Raw genomic sequence first — 16,863 nt, forward strand, 5'->3', positions numbered from 1 at the left:
GTTAGAAAGTGTAACTCTTCTTCCTATGTGGGAGCCCTGTCCCTTAACCCCTGCTGGTTTTTGTGTGTGTTTAAATTTCCAGAAACATCCTAAGGGCATCACATTAATTGGGGGAGGACAGCACATTAATTCTGATGAGTGCTGAAAAAGTGCTCTCCAGCTGTCACCTGGCCATCCTGGTCTACTGGTCTACCTCCTACAGAGCAGCCAGGAGCCCAGTAGCTGCAGCCCCTGGAGATGGGGTTGCACACCCCTCCCAGCACCCCGTCCTTCTAAAATCAATAAATACATTTAAAAAATAAAAATTAAAAATATTAAGGGCAAACAGGACAACAGGAATAATGAGCGTGATGAAGCTATGACTTTTGTCTTTTTCCTTTTTAGTTGTAAAAAGAAAAACATTAATTTTGTATTGGTTAGGGGAAAAAAACTTAAATCTAGAAAGTGAGGGTTTGTAGCATCAGCAAGTGCACTTCTGAATTTCTCATTTTTTCCTGAGAAGCGGAAGATCTGAATGAGTGGGTTCTGAGTGGGTCCTGCTCACCGGCAGGCACTAACAGCTCCAAAGGCTTTTCCCATCTGCAGCTGGCCTGCGACCCCCTCTGCAGGCAGAGGAAAGCCTGGGAAGGTCTCTAACGCAGGCTTGCAGTGTAGGTGACTGGCAGCCCCATGGGTACAGTGGATGAAACGGCATAGGAGGCGGCCCAAGTTCAACTGAGTGCATAGCTTTGAGCCTTTCCCTTAGCCGATGCATTAACGTGGGTTAGAAAGCTGGGCCTAAAGGAATGAGATTGCCCAGCCTGGTGAGGAGAGAGCCAGGTTCTGGACATGGACTATTCCGGGCTTGAGGTGTTGCCCAGGGATGTGTGGCCTGCAGCACCCGTCGCGTCCCCGGACTGCTGGACATGGCCTGGGACCCCCAACACCTGCCGGGACACAGAGGAACCAGAGTGGGCACAGTGAGGGGGTGGGGTGGGCAGGACGATGAAACTCAGTGGAGACAGCTCCCGGGTTTGCCTAAACCTGGCCTTGACCTGGTCCTGACTTGGTCTTATCACCAGCAGGCAATTCCTCGTTGGATAAATTATCAGAAAATATTAGAAATTCAGAAGTTGACCTGTTGATGCTATAAATGCTCACTTCCTATATTTCTTTTAAGTTTTTTTCCTAACCAATACAAAACTAATGTTTTTCTTTTTTACAACTCTAAAGGGAAAGGACAAATGTCATAGCTTCATCACTCTCCAGTTATTGATTTTTAAAAATTTATTTCTTGATTTTAGAGAGAGAGAGGGGAACTGCAGTTTGTTGTGTGTGCCCTGACCAGGGATGGAACCCACCACCTTGGCGTATGGGGACCATGCTCTAACCTACTGAGCTACCTGGCCAGGGCCCTGTTTGTCCTTTATTATTATTTTTTTTTTTTTTCTTTTTAATCTTTATTGTTCAGATTATTACATTTGTTCCTCTTTTTCCCCCCCATAACTCCCCTCCTTCCAGCTCCCACCCCACCCTCCACCCTCACTCCCCACCCGCTGAGTTCATCCATAGGTGCATGATTTTTGTCCAGTCACTTCCCGCATCTCCCACACCCCTTTTCCCCTAAGAATAGTCAGTCCATTCCCTTTCTATGTCCCTGATTCATTATAATCACCAGTTCATTCTGTACATCAGGTTATTTATTCACTTGATTCTTAGATTCATTTGTTGATAGATGCATATTTGTTGTTCCTAATTTGTATCTTTACCTTTTTCTTCTTCTTCCTCTTCTTAAAGGATACCTTTCAGCATTTCATATAATACTGGTTTGGCGGTGATGAACTCCTTTAGTTTTTCCTTATCTGTGAAGCTCTTTATCTGACCTTCAATTCTGAATGATAGCTTTGCTGGATAAAGTAATCTTGGTTGTAGGTTCTTGGTATTCAGCACTTTGAAAATTTCTTGCCATTCCCTTCTGGCCTGCAAAGTTTCTGTTGAGAAATCAGCTGACAGTCGTATGGGTATTCCCTTGTAGGTAATTGAGCCTCTTTCTCTTGCTGCTTTTAAGATTTTCTCTTTGTCTTTTGCTCTTGGCATTTTAATGATGATGTGTCTTGGTGTGGTCCTCTTTGGATTCCTTTTGTTTGGGGTTCTCTGCGCTTCTTGGACCTGTAAGTCCATTTCTTTCTCCAGGTGGGGGAAGTTTTCTGCCATTATTTCTTGAAATAGGTTTTCAATATCTTGCTGTCTCTCATCTTCTGGCACTCCAATAATTCTGATATTAGACCGCTTAAAGCTGTCCCAGAGGCTCCTTACACTATCTTCACACTTTCGGATTCTTTTTTCATTTTGCTTTTCCAATTGGGTGTTTTTTGTCGAATCTTTGGTTTGATTCTTGTGCTCCTCTGGTCTGCTATTGGGTATAATATTCTTTATTTCAGTCCGTGTATGCTTACTTTCTAATTTCTTTATCGTAGCATCGAGGGTCTCATTAGTTTTCGTGAGGCTCTGCACAAATTTATGGCAAGCCCTCAAAATTGCGATTCTTAGCTCCATATCTTCCATTTCTGTCATGTTTTTTTGTCTCCGCATCTTATATGCTTTCTTGGTGCCCCCCCTTGTGGTCTCTGTGTGCAGTCTTGTTCTAGCCAAGCCTTAATTGTTGTAGTTAACACTAGAGGGATTTGACCACCAGGCCGACTGGCTGTAGGAATCAGCTGTGGAAAACGTCTGTCTTCTGGGGAGGCGTTATTCCAGCCTTTGCCTGAGGCGGTCGGCAAATGGCTGTGCGCAGGGCTTGGGCGGGCGAGATCAACAGGGCGGGGGGAGGGAGCAGCTATGGCCGCTCTCAGTCCGTCCCCAGGGGCTCTGCCTCTCTGTCCCAACAACCGCTGCAAACCTCGGAGGGGCCGTAGCCAGACAGTCCCGCTTCTCCCGTTTGAGTCTGGGTCCCTAGAGACTCGCCCGGATCTGTAGCCCAGAGTCTGAGACTCGCTCCTGATTGAAAACGACAACCGCGCCCTCAGCCGCCAGCCCGCTTTGCGCGCGCACCCTCACCACTGCACCGCCGTACCTTTAAATTTTCCACACTGCGCCTCCTCTGTGCGTCGGAATGCTGTTGTTTTTGCTTCTAGTTGAAGAGACTCTCCTCAGCCAGCCTTCCCGTGGTTCTGGTTGATGTCCGTTCCGACTTTTAGTTGTATTTTTGAAGTGGTTGTCCACGGCGGCAGTCTCCGGTGTTTACCTATGCCGCCATCTTCCCGAAGTACCCTGTTTGTCCTTTAAACACAGTGTCTGTGCCAGATGTTTGGACAGGATATTACATCCGCCGACGAGCTAGCCGCCCCCGCCCCCTTGGCAGCTCTTTCCTGATGCTTTGAACCTCGAACGCAGGTTATACTTGTTTGACTCATCCAGACTGTTATCATTAACTTGATCTCACACGTGAAAACATGGCACAGGGGACGAAACTGATGCTCGGGGGGGGGGGGGGGGGGGCCAAGCATTTTGGTCAAACCAGACAGTCGTTTTTGTTAATCCTCACACGAGGATATCTTTACATTGATTTTTTAAGAGAGAGTGGAAGTGAAAGGGAAAGACAGAGAGAAATATCGACGTGAGAGAGAAACACACATCACAGGAGCCCTGACCAGGGCCCGGGCCGGGGAGGAGCCTGCAACCGAGGTACGTGCCCTTGACTGGAATCAAACCTGGGACCCTTCGGTCTGCAGGCCAAGGATCTATCCACTGAGCCAAACAGGCTGGGGCAAGCCAGTCAATCTTAACAGCAACAAGAGACCGAGCCTAGGAGGGGGGCTAGCACTCGGAGAGAGGTGGTCATACTAGGCTTACTGTGGTGATCATATCGTGGGAACGCAAATGTTGCATCACCATGTGAAGCTACTATAACATTGTATGTCAACTCTGCTTTAATCATTAAAACGGACAAAAATACCCGCAACAGGAAGCCGTTTGCGCTCTCTCTCCTGGTCCAAGCTCACTGTGCTCTCTCTAGTTTCGCACGGGTGCCCCAGGACTCTCTCCCCTGGCAGCCCGCCAGGGGCAGTCACCCTCAGCTTTGAGAAAGGGGACTGGGCATCAGCAGGTTCTGCAGGGAAGTTAACAGAGCTGGGCAGCGCCAAGTCACAGAGCCGCAGCGGCTTCTGTTCCCCAGCAGAGGGCGCCCTCGCTCCACGCGGGCGGAGGCCTGGGCCGGCTTCTCCGCGGGGCTGCGGTTCGTTACAGGTTCTCAGCCCCGCAGGCAGCCAGGTGGGAAGGTGGAGCCATTTCTTCCTTTTCTGCTCCCGGGCTCTCAAGACATTAGCTCATCCTATCTTACCTTTGCGTGAACCTCACTTTTCTTTCTAAGCCTACTGCCTCCCCTCCTCGCTGTGCCCCCTCCCCACCCACACCTTCGCTGGGCTCTTTCTGCAGCATCCGCTCAAAAACTTCAACTCTCCTTAGCAGTGGTTCTCAACCTTGGCTGCACATTAGAATCACCTGGGAATCTTTTTAAAATCCTGATTTCTGGGCCTCATCCTCCGGAAATTCTGTTTCTTTGTTACTAATGTTGTGGCCCCACCCCATAACAAAGAAACAGAATTTCCGGTGGATGAGGCCCAGAAATCAGGATTTTAAAAAGATTCCCAGGTGATTCTAATGTGCAGCCAAGGTTGAAAACTACTGCCAGAGAGAGAGAGAGAGAGAGAGAGATGAGAGAAGCACTTAAGTTGACAGTTTACTTCTGATTCCAGCCATCAAGAACACTGTAAAATCTGCTAAAAAATCTGATAAGCAACCCTAACTTGTTTGGCTCAGTGTGCAGAGCATCGGCCTGCGGACTGAAGGGCCCCTGGTTCAGCTCGATCCCCAGTGGGGGGCGTGCAGGAGGCAGCCAATCAATGGTTCACTCTCATCATTGATATTTCTTTCTCTCCCTCTCCAAAATCAATAAAAAAAATTTTTTAAAAAAAATCTGTTAACCAGATAGCTTTTAAGCTGAATCAGTGCATAGATATTTCAAAAATGGAAGATGAACACAAGGATGGAAGACTTAAAAATAACGAGTGAAGTTTTAAAACAGAGATTTCTGCTGAGTACACAGCATGCGGCTGAGGTTTCATTGATTCTTTCTGAAAGACGGGCACTGCGTCTATTTCGTTTGTTGTCAGCACTGTTCATCTTTGTCTTCTAAGCAGCCACGGTGAGGGGCAGACTGAGCCTGGGGAGACGCTGGAGCTTCCGCCATCCCAGGGGTGGGTGGGAGGTGGGCAAGGTGGCACCAGGCCAGGCTCCGTCTGTGCGGGAAGGCAACCCCAGCCCCGCGGAGCTGTGCAGAGCCCACACCATGCCTGCCTTGCTTCCCACCCCAGCTCTCACACTGAGCTGGCCACCTGCAGACGGAGGTCAGCACAGAGAGCAGGTGGGCTTGCATCCCAAGAACTTAAAGCAATGACGTTGTTTGAATATTACAACCATGTTTTCACACACCTCACTTTCAGAGAGTCAAATATGTCTTTATTAATCTTAAAAGATTTTAAAAGTCAGTAAGATCCCTTTATTAACCAACTAGAGGCCCGATGCATGAAGATTCGTGCAAGAATAGGCCTTTCTTCCCCTGGCTGCCGGCACCGGCTTCCCACTGGCACCCGGGACCCGGGACCCGGGCCTTCGCTCTGGCTGCTGCCTCCCGCCTTCGCTCAGGTTGGAGCCGCCTCCCACCCGCTCCGGCCAGCTCCGTGGCCACCGCCCAGAGGCCGGCCCTCAGTGGCCAGCCAGGGCTTGCGAGAAGCTTGGCTTCCTTTGTCACTGGGGTGCTGGGGCGACAAAGGAAGCCAAGCATCCCACCCGCTCCAGTCAGCTCCGTGGCTCCAGCCAGCGCCACCATCTTTGTGGCTATGGCGCCGCCATCTTTGTTGTGGAGTGATGGTTAATTTGCATATCACCCTTTTATTAGTATAGATTAACCCTTTTCGGTCCAACGTCGAGGCTGATTCGACAGACCAGGCGCTAGGAGCAGGTCCAACGTCGAGGCTGAAGTCGACACCGCAAACCAGTTCAACATGCAATCCCGTCAATTAATTTGGACCAGACTGTTTGAATTCCAAAAATAAAATTGGACCGAAAAGGGTTAAAGACACTCTATTATTGAACAGTTAGTCTGATTTCCTTTAGACAAAGATAACAGAATTCAAACAGGAATTGGCCCAGTTCTATGGAAGGATAGCGAGGGGGCTGAACGGATAGAGGAGGGAGCCTGCTTGTCACACTCCGCGTGGAGCTGAAAGGCAAACCTGCTCATCCAGGGAGGTCTGTGAAGAGCACGCCTACACAGAACTGCAATAACTAATGCGTTCCATAAGCATACACACGACACCATTTTTATAATCCTTATTACAAAAAGATCCTAACGTCACTGTTGATGCAAATACAATATCTTCAAATTGTCACAATAAAGATATTTTACATCAATGTGTGCTTTTGAAACTATGGTTAAGCTTCTGGGAAAAGCTCAAGTAACTGTACATTGTAGAGAAAAAGATTTTTTGTATTTTTGATACAAATACATGTCAACACCAGAAGAGGCACAACAACATTTAACAATTATCTTTGAATTTCTCTAAAATGACAAAAAAAATCAATTCAACGAAATACATTTCTATGGTAATTGCTAATTTAGTGTTTTGGCAAGTACATAAGGGGGCTGCTTTTTCTTGGTCAGTAATGACAGCCAACACTAGACGTCTAGGAATATGGGTATTTACATCATACATATTGAAGAGAACATCTACAGAAAATGAGACAGTTTTCACATCCATGTTCAAAGTGTCTCAGAAATTCCGCTGGGGTCCATTTTAGCGAGACTTAAGTAGCGCCAGGGTTCTGTGTAAATAAACAGTAGAACAGTCCTTTACTAATGCATTACATATGCAAATAAAAAATCTAATGGAAGTGGTATGATTAGCTCACTAGAGAAATGCCTGTCACTCAAACAAATTTCCTGCTAAGCGACCATAAATATTAATATAACTTCTTCAGGGAATTCAACATTCAACACTGGCTACAGATGAACTGCTGTGACCCACTGTTTTTTCTCTTCAGAGGTAACAATCAGAGGGAAAAAAAAATGTTCTATGTAGAAAAAATATATTGTTTTGTATGGATCCTTTAAAAACTAATTTGGTTCGGAAATTTATTTTTCCCAGCTCTAGTTGAAGACAATATTACATATATATTGCCAAAAGAGGGATCTAATTTCTTAAAAATATACTTTTTTAATTGATTTCCGAGAGGAAGGGAGAGGGAGAGAGATATAGAAACTTCAACGATGAGAATCATCGAGCGGCTGCCTCCTGCATGCCCCCTTCTAGTGGTCAAGCCTGCAACCTGACTGAAAATTGAACTGTGACCTCCTGGTTCATAGGTCGACACTCAACCATTGAGCCATGCTGGCCGGGCAAGGGATCCTATTTGACAATTGATCCTCACTAGTAGTCCATTGGATTGGCCATCTATAATAATAAAAGGGTAATATGCTAATTAGACTGGACGTCCTTCCGGATGAAGCGAGGGCCGGAGGGAAGCCGGTGCTGGCAGCCCTGGGAAGGAAGGCCTACTCTTACACGAATTTCCATGCATTGGGCCTCAAGTATGGATTATGTTATAGTTCGAATCCCACTCAGATAGAGCGATTATTTGTGCATGATCAATGGAAGACCCACATCGAGAGGGGACAGCAGGTGTGAAAACTGAAATGATGCACATCCCTACGAATGCGTCACGCACTGTGGGACCCGTGGGGAACCCAAACTAGGACAATTCACAGTATTTTCTCTTCGATTAGCTTTCTTAGGCTTCTGTGTTTGTGTTCTTCATGCCATGCCTAGTGCTCTCTACGTGCATGCTCATTTTAATTCTTGATTGGTGAGAGTTCTTTTAAAAAGACTCTCACTCGAGTTTTGTAGATCATTGAGGTGGCAAATATGGAGTCCGTAACATCAAACTAGGAACTGAAATGTTGAGTTGAGGCTGGGATGAGAGGAGCCGAGCCTTCTGGTTTGGGGTCTGCCGGTGCTTCTGTCCTTCCCTTCCACTCCCATGGTTTCTCCATCTGCTAGATGGGTGTCTGACAACACTTATCTCATATGACCTTTGAACTGATGGAAGGAAGCCTGCTTCCTGCCTGTTCCTTTGGAGAAGGACAGCAATGGTGGCAGTTGGAATCCAAGTTTATATCTAGGGGATGTGATAATTACTTGTCATTATGCAATGTCTAATGAATGCATTGTTTAAAACAGCAGATTGCAGGCTAGAAAAAATTGGGTGCAATTGCAGGAGATGAGGCTGAAAATAATTTTGAGTCAACTTACGAATGACCTCCTAAGGAGTACGTGTTTTATTCTATCAGACACATTATTTTCTGAGATGCATTCCACAGAATGCTTGCGCTACAGGATGTTAATATGCCTGGGGCAAGCTCAGTAAATTGTTTACTTCAGGGTAGGCCTTAAATATGCCAATATACATTGTGATTTTCCAAGAGTATTTTGTGTATCGTTTTCTCAAACTAAACAATGTAACTTGGTAGTAGGTACACAATGAATATACCTTTCAGTTAATTCTAATATTCAGTGTACACACAACACATCTGATATTCAATGCCATATAACCGATGTATCTGGGAACTCGCAGAGTTCAGTAAACAAGTGGAATGAATGAAATATCTGAATAGCCCTCCAATTGCTCACTTATAAAATGAGAAAACACACAAACAAAAAATAAAATAAAATGGGAAACCAGTAGTACAATTTTAACTTAAAAGTGGAGTTTAAAAGAATGTTTTTATTGATTTTAGAGAGAAACATCAATCAGCTGCCTCCTGCATGCCCCGGCACTGGGGATAAAGCCTGCAACCTGGGTGTGTGCCCTGACCAGGAATGGACTGGCGACCTTTCTAAGCACGGGATGAGGCTCAACCACCAGAGCTACACCAGCCAGGATGGTAATACCATTTTTAAGATTGAAGAGTTGGAGAGAAGTGATCACACAACATTTTGTGACCAAGACTATTTTTTTCTCAATTGAAATCAAATTGAAACAGACTCAAAAATGAAAAAAAATAATAATAAAAGATGGGCGAAAATATGTAAGGGACAGTGATGGAATTATTGTTTAGCTGTGTAATCTTTGCTTAACCTTGAAAGGCTCTTATAATCTAACTAGAGGCCTGGTGCACAAAAATTTGTGCACTTGACGGGGGGGGGGGGGGGGCATCCCTCAGCCCAGCCTATGCCCTCTTGCAGTCTGGGACCTCTCAGAGTATGTCCACCTGCAGGCTTAGGCCCGCTCCCTGGGGGATCAGGCCCAAGCTGGCAGTCAGACATCCCTCTGGCAGCCTGGCAGCCCTCAGGTGATGTCCACTTGCCAGCGGGGAACAGGCCTAAGCTGCAGTCGGACATCCTTAGTGCTGCTGAGGAGGTGGGAGAAGCTCCCGCCACCACCATTGTACTGGTAGCCATCAGCCTGGCTTGTGGCTGAGCAGAGCTCCTCCATGTGGGAGCACACTGACTACCAGGGGGCAGCTCCTGCATTGAGCGTCTGCCTCCTGGTGGTCAGTGTGTGTCACAGTGACCACTCATTCCCAGTCGTTCTGCTGTTAGGGTCAGTTTGCATATTACCCTTTTATTATATAGGATAGAGGCCTGGTGCATGGGTGGGGGCCAGCTGGTTTGCCCTGAAGGGTGTCCCAGATCAGGGTGGGGGTCCCGCTGGGGTGCCTGGCCAGCCTGGGTGAGGGGCTGATGGGTGTTTTCAGGCTGTTCACACCCCCTTCAGGGTGGGGGTCCCCACTGGGGTGCCTGGCCAGCCTGGATGAGGGGCTGATGGCTGTTTGCAGCTGGTCACATCCCCTTCAGGGTGGGGGTCTCCACTGGGGTGCCTGGACAGTCTGAGTGAGGGGCTGAGGGACGTTTTCAGGCTGGCCAAGCCCCCCGGCAATGGAAGCTACCAGCCTCTCTTTTTTTCTTTTTATTCTGGGATTTATTTACTTTGTATAATTGAAACTTTGTTGCTTTGAGTGGAGCTCAGAGCCGGCTGCGGCAGCTGGGAAGCTTGGCTTCCTCCATCTTTGGGGCAACCAAGCCTCCTGCTTGCTCCAGCTCCGTGGCTGCTGGCCGCCATCTTGGTTGGGTTAATTTGCATATAGTGGCTGATTGGCTGGTGGGTGTGTCTTAAGTCGTGGCAAATGTACAGTCAATTTGCATGTTTGTCTTTTATTAGTGTAGATACTGTGACTGGGTGTACATAATGTTGTGGTTGAGAGTACTGGCTGGGAGTCAGACTGCCAGGGGTTGAAGCTCAGCCCTGCCCCTCACTAGATGTGTGATACTTACTATGGGTGTGACTGTGATGCTGGGCAATTTCTTTCTGTCTCAGTTTTCCTCATCTGTAAAATGGGAACAATAAATATGCTTATTTTAGAGGGCTATGGTTAGGATTACAGATAAAATAAATGTTAGATATTAAGAAAAGTTAGCTGTTATCAATATATTTCAAATTTTCTACATAGTAGGAGACAAAAGCTCCAGCCTGCCCTAATTTGTTCTTCTTAGACTGTAGCTGGTTGGCCAGTGTTTCCACTCCACCCTCTCCCTCCTATAGTGGGTGTGCACAGCTCACTTTTAAGCTGCCCCACCAAGTTTAACAGCTACTGGATTAGAGCCTCCATCCTCCTTCAAACCTGTTTATTTTTACTTAAAAAGTCCACCAACGCTTACGCCTTTTTTGGCCATTAATATACAAGTTCATTGATGTTTCTAGCTGATTTATAGTTGGATTAGTCTTCTCTGGATTACGTCTAATTTTTGGCCATTCAGTTGATGCTCAGTTAAAATGCAGGGAATTCTTGACATTTAGAATTTGCGAAGACACAGAAAGGCAAACTAGAGACAAGAATTACACAGCATCCTGCAAAAGAATGGATGAGGAGAAAGGAGGACCAACACAATGCTCCAAGATATAGATGGTCTGCTAGTTACTACAATAGGCTGGTGTCATTTCGTCATTGCAGTGACAATTTGAAAATAATCTGAAAAGGCCCCTCGCGTGGCTCCCACCAGAACGTTATTTTGATTGCATCCTCTGTCTATGTGAATGCAGTTTTCCCAAAGTCATTTGACTGTTTATATGGAATTCCACAAATAAGCCAGTGAGGCAGCAATAAACCAGCAAAGGTTTTTAGAAACATCCCCAATAATCCCTCTACTTCTGATTGGGGGACTCCGCAGTGATGCCAGCAAGTAAAAGAGAAGGAGTGGGATACTGTTGGGCCAGTATTAATAATGGAGTCTGAGCTTTTAAATCATTTCAGATAGAGCAGCAAAATGTATAATCAAGCAAGTTAAGGCAGCCTGAACACTCACAAATAACCTGCGAGTGTTTAAGCTCACTTATGACTTGTATTTCCTTTGGAGGACAATTTTAAAGATGAGCAAGACTTTGAACTGATCAAGATACTTACATTAGGCTCTTGCATATCTCATGATATATGAGATATGCTATATATGGATATATATCCAAAGGTAAAAGTTAGATTTAAGAATGCTTTTCACATGAATATACCAAAGAGACATTATCAGCCATGGAATTAAATATTTGCATACAAAATAAGGTCTAGATGCATAGAATTCTGTGCTCAGCAGACGAAGAGTGAAAGATTGCTGTTATTAATGGTTTTTCATTTATAGCCCTGTCAAAATTATGTGAAAATATGTCTTTATCAAAAACCATTCTAAAGAATCATTTCTACAAAGTGTGTGTGTGTGTGTGTGTGTGTGTGTGTGTGTAGGAGGCTGTTCATACGGGTTAGCTCAAAGCTTTTTGGAGCAGTCTAATGAACTGAGTTTTATGTAAGTGGCAGGCTACCACCAGAAAGACTTCCGACTGATTTCTCGCAGCAGGACTGGGATTAAAAATACATCTGACAACAGGCTTCAAAGAAAGGAAAAATCCACTCGCAATAAAAAGGCCATCAAGCTTTAATTGTACGAACTTCTCTGACTCCGAGAATCTTTTCTTTCTACCAATAAAACCACTTATACTCATGGTTTAATGTCCTAATTTAAGAAATGGACAACACTGCTCAGCTGGCATGGTTCAGTGGTTGAGTATCGACCTATGAACCAGGAGGTCATGGTTTGATTCCCAGTCAGGGCACACGCCTGGGTTTTGGGCTCGATTCCCAGTGTGGGACGTGCAGGAAGCAGCCAATCAATGATTCTCTCTCATCACTGATGTTTCTCTCTCTCTCCCTCTCCCTTCCTCTCTGAAATCAATAAAAATGTATTTTAAAAAAAGAAATGGATGACACTAAATTAATTTCTAATTTATATCCCACTTCTCTGCCTGTTTTCATTGTCTTGCTAATGCAAACTGCACTGAACAATACAAACCATGTCTCATTTCTACCACACAACCTCATCAACCAGAAAGGTGGTGATGCAGTCTTATTTTAAAGCAAAATGAATTATAAACATTGGTAACGTTCAGCTAAGCATTAAAAATTGTTCTTGAAGTTCCTTTGGAAGTAGCATTATTAAGTCAGAGCACAATCACTGAAGAAAAAAAGAAACAAATGAGCCAAAAACAGTTTGGCTCAGTGGATAGAGCGTCAGCCTGCGGACTGAAGGGTCCCAGGTTCGATTCCGGTCAGGGGCATGTACCTGGGTTCCGGTAGGAGATTTGCAGGAGGCAGCTGATCGATGTTTCTCTCTCATCGATGTTTCTAACTCTCTATCTCTCTTCCTCTCTGTAAAAAATCAATAAAATATATTTTAAAAAAAAGAAACAAATGAAATACTTTACTGTTTCAGTTAATTTTAGTGGAAAATAGAACAAGAATTGGATTTTCATTCAGGATTACAATGGTCCTTAAAGTATATAGGCTCTTTGTCGAATGCCAATTCTCTCCTCATTGAGGAAATATCTGAGGCTGTATTCCTGGGTCAACTTATTTCTGCTTTTCTTAGATCTCTAGTCCCGTCCTAGTTATATCTACGTTTCAGGATCCATGACATGGATTTAAACAGACCCATGGTTAAATCTAAACAGAGGCAGTGACCACACAACGCCCAATCTACAGGCTTGTCTGTAAGGTGGCAGGAATTCAACCTTTGATGAATAGGACTTGATTCTGCCTAAATGTCTACTATAACTAGCAAAATGGTCACTTTCAAAAGGATAAATACTTGGGTATTATTTTTAAAAGTTCAACACCTGATCTCCCACCAACGCCAAATATCTTACCCCTTAACAGTCTTTTGTACTGAGAGCCAAGAGAGCTTCACCCAGATCCTCATTTCCTAAATATCCATTCTGTCCAAAGATCATCATTCCAGGTCGGTGGTTCCCAACATGGGCCCCACGCCCCACAAGAGGGCAATTCGAGAATGAGTTATTAACAGTGAATTTTTTTGCATTTCTTATGGTTCTAGGGGCCTCATATACAGTATATAAATACATATTGTGACATATTTATGCATTTCAGTGCTCTATTACGTTTTGAAACTTTGCTATTTTTTCATATCACTTCATATTATTATTATTTTTAAAACAATTTCGTAGTGATTTCTTCCTCAGTACTTCAACTATCCTTTCGTTCTTTTTTTTTCTCTTTCATGGATGCCATGTTCTTTGGAACTTAGACCAAGTTCATGGCCTTTTAGGCTTCCTCCATGTGAATAGGAGTTCACTTTTTGAGTAATAAGAATTATATGCCACAGGGGGGCATCAGGATTTTAGAGATGCTTAGGTGGGGCATGGTCAAAAAAAGGTGGGAACCACTGTTCTAGGTGAAAACTCCTCCTTGGTCAATCTTAGTCTTATCACAACTGGATATTCCTGGTCTATTAAGGTCAGAAAAATACCAACTACAAATACCCACAGACACTCTGTGCTAACAGTGCCTTTAAAAACTTCTGAGTGACATTGATAACCTTGTTATCCACTTAGCTTGAAGCGAGATTGCTTATCGTTTCGAAAAGTCCGGTAACACTTCTTTTCTCTCTCTACTGTTTCTCACCTTTCTGAAGACTTTAAGTTGAAGCAAGGCCTTGGCAACAAAATAATTTATCACCAGGTTCGATTTCCACCTGTGCAATGGAACAGGTTTACCTGTTATCTGGCACACAGATCTAAAACATAATCTGAGAAACAGAATTACCCCCTAACTTTATAAAAATGCCGTTTTTAGAAGGTATACTTACAAACAGGATCTTTTAAAATCAGTTTATAAGACCGAAAAACTATACACATGTAGTCTCATAATAATTTCGTTTTTCAGGGGGAAGAAACCCCAAACTGGACTGAAGCTCACTGCACACTGCTTCTTCAGATCTCTTCCATCAACACTGAATCACAAATACCCTTCGCCAAATGCTTCAGATGCCCGGCCCTGTGCTTACACAAAGATTCAAAAGATGACTTTCCATAGTCTCTACAGACCAGAGCACGCATGGGTCAAAAAATAGTGGAAGTGGGTGCAGAGTCAGGTAGCCATCCCAACGCCGGGACAGGAGCGTGGCGCATCTCCGGAGGAGCTGTCTGAGATAAGCCAGTCAATCACAGGTCTCCTTTTTCTCGGCGATGATGCACCAGTTGCCATGGTCGTTCCCAGAGCTCAGGATATGGAGCTCTGACACGTTTTCCCTCAGCAGGCCACAGAGCTCGCCTTCTCGAAACACGTGGTAGTAGCGCATAAAGGCCCTGGAATCCAAAACGTCGGGCTGTTGTCCTTCGACAGGAATTGTGTCATCTGGGATGGAATCTGTGGAGTCAACCGTAGAAATCCTCCTCAGTGATCTACGAGCAGAAGGCTTCCCTTCTTCTAAGGCACCCGCAGCAGCACACTCCTCAGGAGTATGGGTGCTACCCAGACAATCCCCACCGCCATTCCTCCCAGTTTCTCCTTGATGGTCTCCACGGAGATGTTTCACGGTGGCTGGTGCTCTCAGCCACTCCAAATGCTTCTGAGAAGTTTCCACAAACACGTCCTCATCTGAATTTGGCTCTCTTGTTGAAAATGGCTCTTGGGGATCCCTGTCTAAACTAGAGTGTCTGGAAGGCTGGATGGAGATAGTGCTGGTGGCCCAACCTTCTGTGTTTTTCAAGGGTCTCACTCTTTCAATTTGCTTCCTCAGACTTGACTCATCCAAAGATTTGGAGCAAAACCAGGAGCGAAAAGATTTTCCTAATGTGTGATAGAACCCATTTTCTTCCCCAGCTTCCTTCGAAATGTTTGCACAACAAGTCCTGGCCCTGACAGGTTCATAGTCCACGCTGTGGGACCGTTTTGAGTCCCGTCGCTCCTTAAAACAAACAGAGCAGCTACACACGGAGCAAGGAGGGTGGTAGGGGTGGCTTCTCTCTAGATGTCCACACTGCTTCTTTCTCCCAGGCTGGCTGGATTCGGACAGGAGCCGGGAGCATAAGGCCCTGTTCCACGGAACCAGCAAGTCTTGCTTCTCAAAGTGCCGGTTCTTTTGTTCCATAGCCCAAACGTAAATCATCAGCTGGCCTCCGGGAACCAAGACTCGGGCCATTTCCTTTATTGCTCGGATTCTTCTTTGTTTTGTAGAAAAATGATGTATAACTGAAAAAAGAAGAAACTAGATCTCAATGTGTATATACATACCTAAACCTACACATTTATGTATTAGTATTTTCCATGTAACAAGGATGCAATTTTGACATGTAGTAAAATCTCCGTATTTCCTACAGGGCAGAGTATGTGGTAGAAATAGCACAGGCATGGCTTTGGGAAAGACTCTTATAATTAGTAGACAACTGATCTTGGGAAATTATTTAACTTATATGGGTTTTAAGTCTCTTCATCTATGACACCTCGAATGAATAATGTGTAAAATCTCTTTCAGTTCCCAAATCCTATGAATTGTGTTAACTAGAGAGCGAACAATGTGAATTGATAAAATCTGCAAGGAAGCACTAAGTTAGGTAAGTGCTACCAGTAGAATTCTATGAAGTAATTCATTACTTTAATGAATGATTGGTACTTCTAAAGCTCTGAAGGATTAATACCACTAATCAGAGTTAATAAATCAAATAGGAGTGGAGAAAAATGCTAAAGATGTTTTTCTACTTAGATAATGCAAAGATAGCCAGTCAAGCTCAAGTCCAAATGATTGCTTATCATTTTTAAGAATGTTAATGTAATATAAAATGGTTGAATATATATATTTTTTAAAGTTAACTTCTAGGTCATCATTTTTACTTTCAATCCCTGCAAAGTTAAAGTGAGAGTCAAGCAGAACTGCCTTTATATCATCATAAACATGTTATTAGGCGACATTTTATAAAAAACATATAGCGCCCTGGCCGGTGTGGCTCAGTTGGGTGTCATCCTGTGCACTGAAAGGTGGCCGGTTCCATCATGGTCAGGGCACAGGCTGTGTTTCCACTTAAGGGAACACTTCTCACCAGAATCTGACCTCTCTCAGATTCTAGGTCTTTACAAATGTCCCCATTTTGAACTTAACAGTTTCAACTTCGAAGAAGCAGTACTATTACACAGCAGGTTTCCATGGCAACCATCTCCTGCCGGTCCTAAGTAGTTCCAAGGTTACGGCATCCAGGCCTCAATATACAAAGATACAGTTTCCATCTAATGTTGAATAAATTCACTTCTCATCTATTCAGGAGAGAGCAAACCATTTTATGCTGAGTTTTTATCTGGTCAGTCAATTTTATATAGGTTCCCTTTGCTTTAATAAAGCTTAGTATATTCAAATAAATTAATTTTTAAAGTGTTTTGGAACAAATAGTTTGCTTTGCCAAGGAAGTTGCTATGAGATCAGCAAGGGCACCAAGCAT

The 16,863-nt window shown here is 44.5% G+C and overlaps 1 protein-coding gene across 8 annotated transcripts in view; it reads right to left on the reverse strand.

Moving 5' to 3' along the window:
* Window positions 1-5,474: 5,474 nt before the first annotated feature.
* The window catches only part of TRMT9B (tRNA methyltransferase 9B (putative)), a 48,324-nt gene continuing 36,935 nt past the window's right edge, over window positions 5,475-16,863 (reverse strand). For 5 of the 8 annotated variants that reach the window (XM_070408312.1, XM_070408310.1, XM_070408313.1 and 2 more), the window contains one exon: window positions 5,475-15,625. In XM_070408312.1, the coding sequence (XP_070264413.1) occupies window positions 14,592-15,625 (1,034 nt within the window). In that variant the 3' untranslated portion in view covers window positions 5,475-14,591. The remainder of the gene's footprint in view (window positions 15,626-16,863) is intronic. The other 3 variants (XR_011470727.1, XR_011470728.1, XR_011470726.1) reach the window with 3 other exon arrangements.

This window comes from Myotis yumanensis, unplaced genomic scaffold, assembly GCF_028538775.1.
Source record: "Myotis yumanensis isolate MYYU_CA2020_CCGP unplaced genomic scaffold, mMyoYum1.0.hap1 SCAF_3, whole genome shotgun sequence".
NCBI lineage: Eukaryota > Metazoa > Chordata > Mammalia > Chiroptera > Vespertilionidae > Myotis > Myotis yumanensis.